Here is an 18353-nt window from a genome sequence, read left to right on the forward strand (position 1 = left end):
GCTGTTTGACTGTGTGAAGGGGTGTGAGGGCGACGGGGAAGTGGTCTAGGGAATACCCCACATCGCTAGAACATCAGCCATGCCATGAAAGGACTCTCTGTGACGTGGTCACAACAACATGACCCGTGAAGGTAGGGGGTCCAGCTTCTTTGTATGACACCCCCCTCTCCGCTCCCCTCGTCTCTGACATTGTATGAATCTTCTCAACTTTTCTCTCAGGGGATTTAGCCCTTAAATGCCCCCCTCAACCCTACAGACGTTCAGACTCCAGCCATCCTCAGGAATGAGGGGAATGAGGAGAGCAGAAAGAAAAGAAAGAATGGATTGAGAGCCTGAGGGCTACAGAGAGAGAGAGGAGGGGGAACAGGAGAAGAGAGAAGGTTTTTGGACCCCGCAGGCTTTGGCGTGTTAAGCTGTAGTGTTAATGATTTTATTTGGGCGGTAATTACAGGCTGTGGTGTAGAGCTCAGAGAAAAGGAAAACAAGCATGCTCAGAATCTGAAAGACTGCAGGATGCTTCAGCAGCTCATGAAGTGAGGTTAATGTAGAGCTTCTGTCAATTTGACAATTGATTTTTTTTTTAATTAGTTTTGTTATTTATTTTTATTTTTTTAATTATTAAAATTGTATCAAATATTTAATGTAATTAGTTGTTCCACCTATTTTGTTTTTTTCTAAATTGGAATATTGATGCATGTTAGTAAAAAAAAAAATAATGGTCTGAAATTTTGTTTGTGTGTCTGTTTTTTTGTTTGTTTGTTTTTGTTAAATTGTTTAGTTTTTAATTTTATTTTTTGTTTAATTTTTGTGTATGTGTTTTGTTTTTGTATTTCATTTTATTTATTTATTTTAGTTTTGTTTTTTGTTTTGTTCCGTTTTTTTTTTTCAAATAAAAAAATTTAATTGTTCCGCCTTTCTTCACAGCTCATATCACAGAGACTTCTTATTTTCATCTCATTTTCAGTCTCATTTCATTCTTATTTTTCAGTCTCTAGTCATCTAGAGAACACATAAAGTAACTGTACCAAGTCACATTAATATACTGTTTAATCTGAATACACTGTATATATGTCACATTGTGGAGATTGTGGGCTGTGAATCATTTCATGTTAACTTTCAAGGAAACAGGTTGGCTGTGGGTGGTGTGTGTGTTTAGCAGTGGAAGTGAAGGCATTTATGAGCCAATAAAAAGCCCCCGACCTCTATTCTCGTGTCTTCCTCTCTCCTGGAGATCAGAGGACATATGTACACTGTAGGTTGATTTTTGTGGTTTTTAACAACCGACTGAAATTATTCTAACAAAAAAGAACCACAAAATGCCACAACATTTTATGAACATCCTGCCGTAGTTAAGAAACAATGTATGGACCTGAAGGTACAACCACAGTGTTTTTTCGTAGCTTAAGGCTTCTGTCTGTAATCTCTGTAGCTGTTGTTTTTCCTGCACTACTTCAGAGCATCAGATGAATGGTTTTGTTGCTCTTGGTTTGACCCTTGGGGGTGACGTTTGTGTTTGGAGTTAAATTGGACAGGTTATTGCTTTTGTAGAGGAAAATGGCACCAGTCAGCTGAGAAGACATTATCATTGCTGTGCTGATCTTTCCCCCCACCTGAACTTTGGCTGTTTTTAAAGAGTTTTAAGAGTGTCATGTGAAGCAATTCTGTGAGGTGTTCATCCAGTGTGACAAGCAATATTGCCTTTGTTTTGATCAATCTAAATGATACAGTACTGACTTGTGTTGACTTCTGTGCTGGTCTGTTGTGCAAGTGTTTTATGCTTTAAAGGCTGCAGCCTACACCCTTGTTTTCTGTATTACGCAAAAGTCGAATTAGTTCATTTCAAATCATAATATGTTGAAAATAGTGCACTTGGAAGTTGGAACAGAAGGAGTTTGGAAACTGCCACATTGATTTTTAAATGTGCCAATCTAAATGTAAGAAATTAGTTTTACAAAAGCAGTGAACATGCTAATTGTACATTTGAATTGAAACTGTCATTCACAGTTATATTGCTATAATTGTTTCCAAGTTGTATGGTCAGTAAATGGCAGTAAATAAAATTCAGTGTTTATTACATAGTAAATATATTTAAAAATTGTAATATGTGTTAAATGTTATCTAATAAAACAAAAACACTCGAATCATTTTAGTAATTCTTTTGTGAATTTAAAAATCACAATGTTGTCATTTACAGTACGAAACATGGATAACGATTCATTTATTCATTTAGAAATCTTCTGAAGACAAAATCAGTTTCACCTGATTCAGTTGAGCTTTTATTGTAGTAAATGACTAATGGAAATTAGTGTATATATATATATATATATATATATATATATATATATATATATATATATATATATATATATATATATATATATATATATATATGTTATAGGCACAGGTTTGCTGCAAGGCAAAATGTCCTGTTTTTTTTCTCCTTTTTTTAGAGGCACACATTTGCTGCAAGACAAAGGTTCCTGTTTTGTTGTTTTTTCCTTTTTTCTTTCTCTCTGTCTGGTCTCCTTGCTGTGGTGGAGAGACTGTCGCCCTATAACTGCATTTTATATACAGATTACATCATCATATAAACATTGGTGACATCATAATGATTTCATCCCGTTCCATAACCCACCAGTAGCCTTTCAGTGAGACGTGTGTGGTTCAGTGTGTATTTGCATTGTGTGTGTGTGTGTGTGTGTGTGTGTGTGTGTGAATGGGGTAGCAGATGAGGATCTGCTTTAGTCTTCATCATTAGCTGATTTCAAATTAGGCTAATTACTCATTTAAGAGCGGCCTGGCTTTTAGGCCTGGCTTTTCACTGTGTAATTAGATATTATTTTAACAATTTGTCTCTCTCTCTCTCTCTCTCTTTCTCTCAAGCTGTTGTAGGGAGGGCTCCATGAATGTTCGTCACCATGATGATGATGGACCAAATGCTGGACCTCCCGCCTCCATTGAGCAACGAGGTTCCCATGATGCACCACGTGATCAATGGCGATGCACCACAGCAGGTGAGTTTGTAAAGTCAGACTTATTTATTGACAGCAAGTCTCAACAGCCTCTCATATTAAAAGCCAGAAATATTCTATAGCAACTCTTTAGCTAAGACTAAAGACCAAGAATTGTTCCCTTGTTCGACAAATTGAACATCTGCTCTTGTTTTACAGGTGATCCTGGTCCAGGTGAACCCAGGTGAGACGTTCACCATCCGCACGGAAGACGGGGCGTTGCAATGCATCCAAGGTTCGTTCAATGAAGATCTTCATATTGCTTTTACTAAATGTTACTGTTCAAATCTGTGAGTGAATCAGACCCATTTGGAAAGGAATCAAGGGGTTTTCTCTACAGTTTATGATGCCATTTTAAGTCTATTTTACATTTAGTATGAATACATGAAGGTGTTTGTGTGGCATGTTTTCTGAAAACTGTTTCTGAACTCAAGCACACTCACAAACAGCCTGGAGTATGATTTGCATTGTTGTCAATTGGTATGAATCCAGAAAAAGAGATAAATCTGCATTCAGGCATAACATGTTAAGTATAATTAATCTTCTATTGCATTATTTTTGCTCGTCTTTGATGATATTCTCCGCTATTTTTATCTCTAGAAATCTAGAAATGTGCATACATTTTGTAACTGTTCTAAAACTAATAAAACCGACATTTACAATCGTAATATATATATGTATATATATATATGTATATAATATTCTAGCCAGTAAGTCACAAGGATTTTTTTCCCTCAACATTTTGCAACCCTAAAATGTTCTACATAAAAACTATTTGTAAACCTCTAAGAGATCTAGGTCATGTGACGGTGCTACAAAACCATTTCTTACCTTCTTGTGTGTTTGGCCAGTGGAGAGGCGTTCGGTCACTGAATCCCTACACTAAATTACATCTGACCTCATAATGTCTTTTTAACTTCATAAAGGCCACCGAATTCCCTCAGTAAAAGTTTTGCAAGTCTATGTAAGAGATTTGAAGTGGACAGTCACAGTAGCCTAGACCGCAGGATACTGGATCTGACTGTCCGGGTGCTCCCATCACTGTTTACACAGCTAAGAGGAACTTAAGAGGAACTGCGATGACTGTTTAATTCAATTTGTCCAATGAGAATAGCACAGCCGAATCAGCAGCGGAGGGCTGTTTAGTTTATTCTAGAGACATAGCTGGCAGCTGTAGACGGAGAAAGAGAGTCTGTACCTCACAGGTGTGGAGAAGATGCAGCTGAAGGCCACGGTAATGTTCCGGCATGTTCGGGATAAGATCTTTGTTTAATTTTGTACGAGCTTTGGCAGCTGCACTGGATAAGCTAAGTCCCCTGTTATTCTCTGATGTTGACTTTGCATTTCAATTGCAAACAATTTGCTGATAAATGTTTTCCCAGGGCTGGGCAGTTTACCGTTGGCTTATCTTTATTAAAACAGTCCTGTAAAGAGGTGCTACAGTACATACTATGTCTGTAATTCAGAGCCCCTTTAGCATTTGAGAGTGTCTAAAAGTGCTAAATGAAGCTCTGTGGACATTTTTCGAGCAGGATCTGTTTCCGTAAATCACAGTAATTGCCTTATATTTTTCAGACTGCTTACTGTTGCTAGCTGTTAGGTTGTCTGAATGACAAGTCGACAAATTGGACTAAAGAAAGCTCTGTGTACTGTAATTAGGCTGGATTTAAAGGAACAGTTCACCAAAAGAAATGACAACTGTCCTTATTTTCTCACATTTATGCATGGAAACTTTTTTCCGCCACTGAATAAAAAGTAAAAAAGTAATTGCGGCAAATCTGAGTTTTTCTCTCAGAATTGCGTGTTAGTGTCTCACAATTGTGAGTTTATATACCGCAATTATGAAATTATAACTTGCAATTCTGACTTTATCACTCTTAACTGCGAGGTTATATCTCACATTTCTGAGAAAAAATATCAGAATTGTGTTATATCTTTAAACTTGTTATTTATTCCTTCTAATATGCTGATTTGATGTGTTTAAAAGTAGCGTGAAAATACAATATATATAAGTATAATAATTGTATTTTAGTGGCCAATTACACAAAGTGTCTGGAGAGTCAGTGTCGACTGTGGTGATTAAAATATGAGTAATCCAGTTTTATGAGATCTAGCTTTTATGTTGTTTCTTTGCAAAGCTGTTTGTGTGGTAAGAACCCGAGTTTTTCGGTGGAAACGTACAGGGATGTGAGGTTTGCTTTCCATTCCTGCTGAGGTTTATGAAGCTGAAAAACATCTGAATTCTACATCCTCCTCCTCCTCTGAATCACCTTTCCTGCCAGACGCAGGGCTTCTGATGGACGTCTGCAGGATTGACTCTGATGCAATCCTTCCAAGCGACGGTCAATAGAATTGTGAGGTGTTATAAAAATATGTTCTGGTGCTCAGATACGTCACTGTGCATTAGTCCGTATTCTCACAGACATACTGTCGACTCACTCTCATCAGGAGGCCTGTAAAATACACACACACACACACACACACATGCATGCATGCATGCATTCCAGACTAATGAACCTTTAGATATTATTTATTGGCAATATTAAGTTCACCTGATTTTCTTTGTAAAATACTCTCTGTGTCCCTGTATTCCAGCGCTATCTCTTCCTTTCACTCCTTTTCTCTGGACTGAGTTAAATATGTTTCCTGTTGATGTGGCTCGGAGACCACCTCCCCCCCCCCCCAGTGGCCCCCCAATCCCTCACCCCTTTCCTCCAGCTCCGAGAATCAGAACTCCAAAAGGCAGATGTCTAATATTAGTGGCCACGGTTTTGAAAAGCTGTGTGTAAAACAAAAATGTGTCTCCCTTCTGACAGTCGAGAGTGCAAGAGGCCTTGGGCAGACGTTTAGAAGTGAAGGAAAACTTCTAAAAGAATGTGTACATGTGGAGATCAGGCACCGCTAACACATCACACCTGGCCCAGCACTCTTTCCAGGTTAACCCTGTGCAGACAGCAGTCGCCTGTGGCCTCAAGGGAGACAAAATCCGGCGCAGTCATGGGGGGGCGCGAGTTGTGCTGAGCTTTTGATCTCGCTGTGGGACATGCTGGTCTTGATGAACGTCGCATTGCTTGCTTATGTTAAAGCATCATAAAACACTGTGTCTGGCCCATCTCTGTTTTGGGGTTTTGGAATATCCAGAGTTCCCTTCATGTAACGAATGACCAAACTGTGGAACGTCTTTTATTAAATTGATCAAAAGTGACAGTAAAGACATTTATTAGATTTCAAATGATGTTTCAAATAAATGCTGTTCTTTTGAACTTTATATTCATCAAAGAGCCCTGAAGCAAAAGTAGCATGGGTTTCCACAAAATAGAAATCAACACAACTGTTTTCAACATTGGTAAGAAATGTTTCTTGAGCAGTAAATCAGCATATTAAAATGATTTCTGGAATTTCTGGGAATTACAACAAATGTAATTTTGCTTTCTCATTGGCTCTAATAGCAAACAAAAAAAAATAAAAACTTTCCAAAAGAGGAAAAATTTTTTAGAGATTGATTATATTGGTCATGCTAGAGAAAGTTGTCGTTTTAGAAACACTTATGCAGCAGTGTGATTGTGAACTTTTTTTTTGTCATTTAAATTTTTTTTTTTTTATATACAAAAACTTTGCTAGTTTTACGTTGTTCATCATAGTCTGTGAATAGGTCCATTATAATAGTATAATAGTAGTAATAATAATGTCAATAATCAGAGCAACAGAATACTCAAAACGCACAACTTTCTACACTTGCACTCAAACCGAGAGTCACACACACAGATTGAGTTCTTCTTGAGCAGAGATGCGTATACATGCTAACAGACGTTGACTCCTCCCACAGAAGCCCGAGCAACTACAAACAGCAAAGAGCAGGAGTTCCTGGAACAGATGGTGGTTAGTTTTATAAAATAAAATAAAAATTCAGTTTATTTCAAACTCACTAACTCAAGTTCAGGTTATTTGCTTCTTCTCCTTCTTGCTCTTTGTTGTTCCTGTTTTCCTTTTTATGGCATTTTGGTGTTTTTTTTCTTTCCCTCGTTTAGTTTGACTGTTCTCATCTAGTCTGCACTCTTTCCTGGTGGAGGAAACCCCCTCTGCCGCACAGATGATCATAGCAGAGCTTCAATTCCATTCCTCTGACTCACTCCGCTGAGGAACAGTGGATTTTTGTGTGCATCATGGAACAGGCAGAGAGAGCGGTCTGAGGAAAAAGGCAGCGTTGTGTCTCAGTCACGTCCTTTTGGTTGTGTGCTCTCCGTGCTTGTGTCCATGAATGTGCCAATCTTTTCTAAATATATTGGCACCCTTGATCATTTATTTGAAAAACCTTTTTGAATGAAAGCTCTGAGGAAAAATTATTCCTCAGAGGTTGCTCTTTCATAGCTTGGGAGACATAAAGTCAGTGTAGAAAATAAAATTGATCCTGTATTTTTTTCCCTAGTCTTTCTGTGCATGAATCATTAGTGCATGTTATTTCAAAGGAAAGAATCTTTGTAACCTTTCTTCAAAACATCCTCTGCTTCTGACATCATCAAGCCCTCTTATATTTATAACCCGATCATGACCGATCAGTTCCTGATGGATAAAATCAAGTCCCACCCTACATTTTCTTCCTGATTAAATATCCTGTTTTATTCAGAAATGAGTCACATTATTAAAGTAGAATGGTTTCCGATATTCTCTTTTGAAGTTTAATCTTACGGATATTTCACTTTTTAAATTACTTAGTATGCAAATAGAAACAAACAAGGTTTTTAATATATTAGGAAGGCTGTGATTCATTTGAATAATTATATGCACTGCAGGTGAAGCATGATATTGTGTTCAGTTGCACGCGTACAGCTCATGATTCAGTGTTTCAGCATCTCAGTGCATTCATTGAACTCATTTATTGAAACCCACAGCACATATAAAAAAAATAAATAAAAAAAAACATTTGTAGGGATGTAACAATGCACCCCAAGCTGGTTGAAAATAAATACAAATATGTTGTGACTCAAATCGTTTGAGATGTTAAGAAAATTGCGATACAGTCGAGGGTGAGAGTTTTTGTGAATGTATCTCTGAGGAGAACTGACTGGCCGTCTTTAGGAAAGTTGAGATGGTGTTTTCTTTTCATCTGGCCTTTGTATAACGCATATTAAAGCGTTGTTTGAGCACAGTACTTCTTTGTTTACCACGGTAGCAAAGGAAATGCTATATTTGCTGCTTTTCCATAAACGCCACCTACTGTCAGAGAGTGAATTTGCATTTTCACTCAGCTCGTCTGCTGTTTTTGTTTCGTGCAGATGTTTTATGCAGTCAGACCATCTTCAAATTTCGAAATCATATAGTATAATTTGGATACTGCTTGGTTGGATCATGATTAAAATACAGTAGTTGCCTCATGTTAAATGGAATGAGCGCAAACAAAGCTTTCATTTTGTTTGTATGAAGAGATTTATTTGATTTATTTGATTTTGGGTTTGTTTTAAAATTTCAGTGTAGTTTTGTTATTTTGAATATTTCAATTTCACAAAAAAAAAGTGAATTTTATTCAAGCAATCATAAAAGCTCACCTTTTCATTTATAATTTGTCTTAAACAAATTTGACTTTGTCATCTCATTTTGTTAAAAAAAAAATCCCTAAAAATGTTTATGAATTTATTACTTTTACATAAGTCTTGATTCACACTCCTTTTAGTCTTTAAGTTGGTATATAGGACAAACTATTGAGCTAATAAAAAGGAGATCTCAATTGTGTTTCTGCTGCTTGTTTTGTTTAAACATTTTTGTATTTACAAATTCCCTGGTTTTCAACCTACTGCCGCCACTTTCTCCAGAACATTTTACAGTGGAACATTCCACCAGTTTGTTTTTTCTCTTCCTCCTCTCTCTCTTTCTCATTTCTCTGGCTCTTTCTCCATTCTTTTTTGCTGACCTACTATTTTCAGCTACCGCTGTGTCCTGCAGCAGATTTCTGCGTGCCTTCATGGGGCAGTGGTTTGGTAATCGTAGTCTCAAATTTCAGGATAACAAGGGCACGCATAAAAACAAACCCGGCAGATTGACACCTTCGCTCCCTGCCAGCTCTCTGGCACAGTTTGCAGTGCCCGGCCCGAACAGAATGAGTGTGCACTTCATGAGAGTGAACTCCATAACCCTCCTCTGGTTTACTAACCTGTGCAAACCCACATCACAGATTTAATCTGAGTGTTCTTAAAGGGACAGTTCATCCAAAATTGAAAGTTCTGTTATTATTTACTCACCCTCATGACTGGAACAAAAAAGGAACATTTTTGAAAAGAAATTCTTCAAAACCTTTGCAATATAGTGCATGAGTCATAGATCAGTTTAATGATACTTATACATTGCTTTTGTGTACTTTTTTGAAGTTTGACAGCACCAGTCTCCAGTTACTTTCATTATGTTGCAAACATTGGGCAGAGAATTTCCAGAAATTAAATTTTTGTGCTCCACAGAAGAAAGAAACTCTAATTTTCTAATTTTTGGGTAGACTGACCCTTTAAAAGCAACTCTTTGTGTCGGTTTGTATCAGCTAAATTTCTCCATCTGAAGTAACGTGAGCACAGTTTGGGCTTTTTAAGGAATTTTTTAGATAGACAATGGTACCATTTATGAACGTGACAGGCTTCATCGAGACGGGGCTGATCCAAGAGTCTCTCTCTCCCTCTATCTGTCTTCCTCAGTTGCCCTCTCAATCTCTGTTGAGTCTGAACTCTAGATCATGTCAGAGCAAAGGAAACTCCTTTCTGAGCACAGAGCATGTCAGAGCAGGTCTGCCATGGTAGTCTGCCCTTTTACCTCTTTTTTTCCCCCCTCAAGCTCTACAGTGTTTCTTCTGAACCTTTATATTTGTGTATACCTAGTGTGCTTAAAATCAACATGACGTCAAAATTCACCAGAATGGCCTTCTTATTAAAACCTTTTTTTGTTTTTGTTTTTTAATTGGAATGAAGCTGAAATAAAATTATAAATATTTGATGAGATGTGTTCCTGTAGCTCAAGTGGTAGAGCATTGCCTTATCAAGCACAAGGTTGGGTATAAAAAATAACAAAAGCACATGATTTAAATAAAATGAATTTAAATAGGAATAGATTAAATTAAATACATCTTAAAGAAAGTAAACTTTTTCTATCAGTTCTGATTTTCATTTATTTTCATTGAAACTGAAGTACTAAAATGAAAATTGAAATTAAAACAAGAAAAGAGAGCTAAATAAAAAAACTAATATAAATAACAAAGCACATGACTGACATAAAATTTAACTTAAAAAATAAAAGAAATAAATTAAATTAAAATACAATTATTGAAATTAAAGGGTTAGTTCACCGAAAAATGAAAATTGTCATTAATAACTCACCCTCATTTCGTTCCAAACCCGTGAGACCTCCTTTTATCTTCGGAACACAGTTTAAGATATTTTAGATTTAGTCCGAGAGCTCTCAGTCCCTCCATTGAAACTGTGTGTACGGTATACTGTCCATGTCCAGAAAGGTAAGAAAAACATCTTCAAAGTAGTCCATGTGACATCAGAGGATCCGTTCGAATTTGTTGAAGCATCGAAAATAAATTTTGGTCCAAAAATAGCAATAACTATGACTTTATTCAGCAATGTCTTCTCTTCCGGGTGAGAGAGTTAAAAACAAACCAGTTTGTGATATCCGGTTCGCGAACGAATCACTCCATGTAACCGGATCTTCTTGAACCAGTTCGCCAAATCTAACTGAATCGTTTTAAACAGTTTGCATCTCTAATAAACATTAATCCACAAATGACTAAAGCTGTTAACTTTTTTAATGTGGCTGACACTCCCTCTGAGTTGAAACAAACCAATATCCCGGAGTAATTCATAAACTCAAACAGTACACTGACTGAACTGCTGTGAAGAGAGAACTGAAGATGAACACTGAGCAGAGCCAGATAAAGAACGAATGAGTGACTCATTCACGAGTCAAGAACCGGTTGCATCAGTTTTCGGATATGTAAATAATAATAATAAAGTAACACTGCCAAAGACAAAAACACTATTTTTAATTATAAATGAATGTTGTTTACTAATTGAATTAGTAAACCCGAGTCAACTAACTCTAGCATCAAATGCTCTAATGTTCAAATTCACTGAGAAACCCCCATGTTGAGAATGGCAGAGCTGTGGCATACGCTGATCCGGCGTGCAGGGCTGGAGAGGAGCTGGAGGTCAGGTCTGCCTCCTACATCATTTTTCTTTCCCATTCACAAGGAAATCAACCTACACAAGAGTCCCTTCAGCCCCAGCGAGGTCAAAGCAGGTCTCTGAGCCAGCTACTGAAATCATTGGCCAATAGCTATAAATCAGAGGCACGTCTTTATCATTGTGTGATTCACTCAAACGTCTGTTGCTTTTGGGTTTTTTCACGGATGTTGGGTGGGGAGAGGGTAAAGTTCTCACCCTGTTAACTCAGGATGGGAAGCATGGAAATGAAAACAATGCCTTGAAACACCAGAGATGGCCTGGCATGATAGTGATACCCTGGTCTAATTCTCTGAATGGGCTTTTATCAGTGACACTGGGAGTATTTGAGGTCATTCCTCAGACTAATCAGCTGCAGAGAGGGGGAGCGTCTGGAGGGTAGCCGTGAAGTATCTTGTTTTCCTGGAGGGCTGTTTGCCTAACGCTCTCCACGCAAGAGCTGAATGAGTCCACGGATTTTTTTTATTGCACATCCTGAAAGCCAACACCCTCCCACCCCAAACATGCTGGGAATTCACAACCAAGCGCTACATATCCACAGGGCTCACCGCTCTTAAGGCAGGGTGGATCTCTAGACAGGCAGTTTGGAATATTGCCATTTTTGGGCCATTTTGTTTTAGCTTTGAAAGGTGGGCTTTCAGTAGAATCGTCATCTCGCAGCCAAATCCCATACTCCATTTCTCTGTGGCCAGTATCTCGTTTAATGGCTTTCATCTGCTTTCTACATCTTTTCTTGCATCTTTTAAGTATTTTCTTATTATCTAATATTTAAAAATAAGTACAAAAAAAGTATTTAATTCTTTCTAGCATTTGCATTTCAGTTAAACATTAGTAAACAATTTTTTATCATAAATTAAATTTAAAAAAAAAGTTCTAAAATAGTCAATTTTGAATTTATTTATTATTATTTTTTTCTAGCACTTGCATTTCAGTAAAACATTTGAAATGATTTAAGTGCAAAAAATATATATTTTATCTTATTTTTCTGCCAGCAGTTAGATTTTTTTAATGTCAGTTTTTTATGTTTTATAAGATATTGTGACAATTTTGAATTAATTTATTTGTTCTATTTTTTTTCATATTTCGGTAAAACATTAAAAAAGTAAAACATAAAAACTGTTTATATATTATAAAATATATTGTGAATTAATTAATTTATTTATTGTCAGCACTCAGTATGCCGTTTGAAATCAACCATGTTTTTTATGTATAAAAATTTGTATATTTTATTATTTATATATTTATTCTATTTATTATTATTTTTAACGGTTTAAAATATGACAGTTTGGCTGTTGCCGATAGCAGAATTAATCAGCAAATTAATTAGTCTGACTTTTACCAATGTATCAGTCTATCAGTAATTTGCTGCAGATCACACATAATATTTTTCTTTTTCTTTAGTTTTATGAACATTCAGTCAGTTACGCAGTTCAGATTTGTACAAGTGAAATCAGTTTTACATCAGATGATCTGGAGCACCATAAGTTCAAAATGAATACCAAGATAGAGTTGAGTGTGTGAGCTTGAAACAAATGTTTAATAACGTACAGATTTCAATATTTGTATGAATAAATTGTATTAATTAAGTGTGAAAGGGATTTCACAGGTCTGAACCAGCATTTCTGACTGAGATCTTTACCTGTGGGATTCGTATTTGGACCTTTTAATAAAGTGTGTTTGTCCGCCTGTCCGAAAGTGTGTGTCTCAAGGCAGTCCGCCAAGATTACTGCCATAACTTTCAATAATGCGAATACAAACATCTTATAGTAAATATTTGAGTCTGGTATACATCTCCCCCTGTGATTTGAGCCTGTGTAAATGCAGAGAGGAAAGCATAGCTCTACTGTCTAATATTTAACAGTGTTTGGAGTTCACCAGAGGTGAGTTATAACTAAATGACCGTTGCATTATATTTTGTTATGATTATGCCTCAAGATGCCTTTTTTTTTGTATCAGAGTTTAGCTGAGGGACTATATAATGGTGCCTGAATTAGGACAGATTGTGTGTAGGGAAATAATTGAATGCCTCCAGGGTATGCGAAACACAAATACGTCCCCTTGATCAGCTCGTCTGTTGGATAAACACTTCGGCTCCCTGGGCTGCAAATTTTCCTCGTTAGATGGAGAGAAACAGATAGTGTTTACAGCAAGAACAATGGGCCGTGCAATCACAAAAACATGAAAACACACACTCACACACACTATGTACTGAGGGACACAGAAAATTATCATCTCCTATATACATAATCAGATCGACTGCAGGTCTGGAAATCTGCTGTTGTTTCTGGTTGAAAGGAGAAACAGAAGGAATTGTGATGAATGGGTCACATTATAGTGTGTCCTCAACGTTTGTCCAACCTTTGGATGTTTTTCTCTCATTTCTGAAGATGAATTGGTATGGTGCAGCTGAATGCTGTGTTCTTCATATGGGTTGTTTCTTTTTGTGCTTGAATGTTGCTCGACAGAGTGCATGATCCAAACCTAAATTTATATAATTCATGACTGAAAACATTTTGTAACGTGATTTTGATGTAATATAGTGTAGTAAACTTAGGCGTCCCACCGAGGGGACAGGTGAGAGTTAAAATCTCTACTGAGGAACGGTTGTTTTCTCTGGGCAAATGGGCTATCCATGTATTTTTATTGTTGTCTAGGAGAAACATAGATGTTAAAGTGATCTCAACTGTGATTTTTCTCTCCTACAGTGTCCTTCACACACACACACACACCCTCCCAAACTCATTCGCTTTCTCAAAAACACAGATCAGATTTGCAAACCATTGCAGTAGAAGCACTTCTTTTCTTTGCCCAGTGGCCCTCAGATTGATGCAAGACATTCTTTCCGAAAAACATCCCTTTCTCTCGCTCTTTTCTGCTTGTCGTCTCCCTGTCTGGCCAAGCTAGCCCTCTGAAGTGAATCAGTGGATCTTGTTCAGGAACTGATAGTTTGTGGAAGTTTGCTCCTCTGCAACACTGTCACTCACAGCTACTCTTAAAAGTACGAAACCGAAAATGCCACTTGGCAGGTTTTCCTCAAGAGTGGAGTAAAAGCAACAAAAAAAAATCACCGTGCACGAGGATGTGCACTCGCACACACTTTGGTGGTGTGTCAGCGGCCCCCAGCAGGACTGAGTGGACTTTATGAAGTACCCAGCAGGCCCTGCAGTGGGGGAGAGAGCTTCTCTCTGAAGCACAAAGAGGGGTTTGTTCTGCTGAAGAGGCTCTGTGCCTCGACAGCCTCTTCAGACGCTTGGCAATCCAGCAGTTTTACCCCCATTTCCTACATCCACCTCTTTCCATCTTCAGACATTGCTCATTGCTTCTGCTTAGCGGATGATAAATGGACAAAAAAATATTTTAGACCAGAGACTTTAGGTTGTACTCTTTTTACTTAAAGCCATTAAGCTTCCGTCATGCTTAATGCGGCATTATAGCACTCTCTCATGACACCCCAGCACAGGGGTGTCCAATCCTGCTCCTGGAGGGCCAATTGCTCCAACCCCAATTAAACACTCCCGAGGCGGCTAATTAAGGTCTTGCTAGGTAAACTAGAAACATCCAAGCAGGTGTGTTGAGGCAAGTTGGAGCTTAACGCTTTAGGATGGTGGCCCTCCAGGACCGAGTTTGCATCACTCATATATTCTTCAGATAATTAGAAATGGGGTCTTTCATTTTATGAGGTCATAATTTATTGTAAAAATAAATGGGCGATGTGGGAACATTGTAATTATTTTCCCAATATATTTTTATCCTAACACCCTAACCACAGACAGGCTCTGTTGGTAAATGAACTGCTTAGGACTGTAGCCCAGTTACTGTATGTACAGTGATATGGAGATAAAACAAACAATATATGTATCTGCTTATATTTGCATGTCTTTTCAATGCTTTACAAGTCCACCACAATTATTTAATGTCTTTGAATTAACCTCATTTGGGGAATTTTGTCATCAAAATTAATCTGTTATTACCTTGTTATTTTACTAATAAAAATAATAAAAGTTTTTTTGAATTTTTATTTTAGTTTCACTTTTAGGGATTTGTAATATTTAAAAAGTTTTTATTTGAGTTAGTCACCAAGGTGACATTTCTTATTTTATTTGACCTTTTTTATTTTTATTTCAGATATATTTTAGCTTTATTTGTATTTATTTTGATAGATTTAGTTAACTTGAACAACACTAATCTTATGTTAACTTTCATTGCATTCTTTGAAATTTTTATAGCTTTAGTAAAAATCCTTTTTTCCTTTGTCTTTTTCAAACCTGTATTTCTTTTCATTAGCCTTCACGCCATCCATTCCTTCAACCCCTTTAATCGAGGTAGAGGAATGTTTGTGTTGAGTTCTCTCTCTCTTCTTTCCATCCTTTTCTCTCATGCTCTCTCTCTCTCTCCCTCTCTCTCTCTCTCTCTTTGCGGGTCAAGGATGAAAGGGCCCTTCATATTACGAGGCTGTGATACAATCCTGTCACTCAGTCATCTCAAAGCTCCCCCCAAACCTCAAACTCAGCTCCTCAACTTTCACAGGAGCGACAGAGAGGGGGGCGAGAGAGCCCCGCATACCTGAGTGAGACCCTTTCCAAACACACGGGACGATCTCAATGGATTTTGTTGTGCTCTGTACACGTCGCTCTGTGAAAAGGGTATTTTAAGCTGCCATGCGTATACACTCACGTCCCGGTGAAACAACCCACACACATCGCTGTGTACACACACCCCTCCCCTGTCCCCACCGCTCAAAAAACTCCTGTGAAGCCCCTTCAATACAAGAACAAACAGGGTCTTATTCAAACCCAGCAACGGCTAGCTGGAGATACTGACCCTGGTATTGACTGATGGGGGAGAAGGCGAGGAGGAACTGTAAAATTCATCAGGGTGATTTGTTGATTTCCTCCACCGGAGGCTGTCACGCCACGGTTCCTGCAGGGTCTGGAGGAGACGCCGATGTCTAAAACAGCTGGTGGCCCTCAGCTACACGAGCCTGGGATGAGGGTCCTCGTTTGAGATGCATCTCTGAGCTTTATGTTCTGACAACAAGCCGTTGGTGTGCTGGGTGGAGGGGTTTCATTCACCAGCGTCTCATGAGAGCCATAACAGAGAGGGTCTGTGTGCTGGCGGTGGCCCTTTCTTCCTGCGGTGCACCAGTTGGACCTGATGGCTCTATTTCTACCGCGTTGACTGCGGTGAAGCCATAAACAATGCCTTAAATTGTTTGTTTAACCCAGTGTCACAGTACAAAATAAAGGCCTGCGGGATGGTGGGTCAAAAATCAAGTCAAGCTGCTTTTATTTGTATAGTGCATTTCACAGTACACATTGTTTAAAACGTGTTTTTAAATGTAAAATCGAATACAGTGTTCTAACTACATGCGACTACATGCCACAACATGCAATGAAAGGTATCTTTTCCATGTTAATCTGAGTTTTCGTCCTAACTAGATGTGAATGTGACACGTAAAAAGTCTGTTTTAGAAACCGTTTCTATTTCCGCAATGTCGAAAAAAAACTGGAACAGCAACATACAAACTAGATGACCATAGATAATTCTCAGCTGATTATGTGCGTTATTCGAAGTTAAACATGTGAAATGTAAGTTTAAATATCATATTGTGTGGCCTCATAGCCATATCAAAAGCAACAACAGATACTTCAGATCTTGAAAATAAATCAAAGTGAAGATGTACGTTAAAACAATGCAAACCAACATGCGTATTCCATAACAAAGATGGTATCAGTCACTCAGTATGTACATTTAATCATGTTAAAAAGGTTTAAAATTCCAGAGAGACTCCGCCCACCCATGCTTCTGATTGGCTGTGATATTTGATTGATTCCTTCGCAGTATCGCAGTATCGTCTACTGTGGACACTCAAACTACTTGTCGCAGAAATCGGCATGTCGTGTGTAACTTAGGACACGGTGTAACAGTCATTTTCTGCTGAATTACCAAAAATAAAATCTGTTTTGTTACTTTAACATATACTGACAACCAGTACACTGATGGAAAAAAGTAAGCCACATGATGATTCAAAGGTAACCACATAGCTTTTCCACAAACTGAGGTAAATACTGATATGTAGAAGGTGCACAGTGTCATGCGCACAAATGCAAAACAACACTGTAGTACAACTCAACTCGCATTAAAACAAACAAATGAACATGTTTTAAACAAAACGAGCTGCGACAAAACCCTAATATACATAACTAATAACAATCATTATTAGGAAGCTCAATTATTTAACAAAATACCATAAAATGTGAGCTTTCACATGGAATTATTTTCACTGTAAATTGCAATGAGATGAATTGTTGATGGTTTTCGCTTACACAGACTGTACATTTAACAGTATTTTTTTTTTGTAAAATTACATCAAATGTAAGGTTAGATCTATTCGTTTTTCCTTTGGGTATAGCAAGGAAACTCGAGGTTAACCGTTTTTTTTGTAGCATTTTTACAGTTAAATTGAGTCTTTCCTACAGTGTGCTTATTTGTGACTATCTAAACGGTAGTTGAAAATGTGCTATATAGTGTGTGTGTGTGTGTGTGTGTGTGTGTGTGTGTGTGTGTGTGTATATATATATATATATATATATATATATGCAATGAAGAGAATGCAATTGGTAGTTATGTGATTAACTAGTGCAATTCCATCTCTTATGCATATACGTGTCTTATTACCAATGCATTCCTGTTTTTCTGCTGTTTTCTTGTAGCCCCTGGAATTTTCTTTGCTTAGGCTTGCATTACGTGATGGAATGAGGGGGCGGAGTCAGCATTGTGTTACTGTTTGATTGACAGCTCTTTTTTTTCTTCTGCTTCAGGGCCTGCTGAAGTTCCCATGATGTCACTGAACGGTTCCATTCCACCAATCCACGTTCCTCCTGGCTACGTCTCCCAGGTAACCAGCAAGAATGGGTCAGGGCCATGCGTCAGGGTGGCCAAACCTCTCTCACACAATGAGGATGTGATTTCACCCCTCATAGGCGAATATCCTTTTCTTGTATACACGTTTACAAAGTGTGATTCTAGTATGCAGCAGCCAAACACACAACAGAAGAACAGGCCTACGTTGTTCATTTTTACAGAACGATGTCAGGCTAGAGTTTGCTAAAGGTCGACGGCA

General features: G+C 37.8%; 1 protein-coding gene across 2 annotated transcripts in view; it reads left to right on the forward strand.

Annotated features, from left to right (window-relative positions):
• Nucleotides 1-18353, forward strand: part of fndc3bb (fibronectin type III domain containing 3Bb) — a 59520-nt gene that overhangs the window by 8698 nt on the left and 32469 nt on the right. For both annotated transcript variants that reach the window (XM_052596094.1, XM_052596093.1), the window contains exons 2-4: nt 2884-3014; nt 3171-3246; nt 18052-18128. In XM_052596094.1, the coding sequence (XP_052452054.1) occupies nt 2907-3014; nt 3171-3246; nt 18052-18128 (261 nt within the window). In that variant the 5' untranslated portion in view covers nt 2884-2906. The remainder of the gene's footprint in view (nt 1-2883; nt 3015-3170; nt 3247-18051; nt 18129-18353) is intronic.

Source organism: Carassius gibelio, chromosome B24 (assembly GCF_023724105.1).
Source record: "Carassius gibelio isolate Cgi1373 ecotype wild population from Czech Republic chromosome B24, carGib1.2-hapl.c, whole genome shotgun sequence".
NCBI lineage: Eukaryota > Metazoa > Chordata > Actinopteri > Cypriniformes > Cyprinidae > Carassius > Carassius gibelio.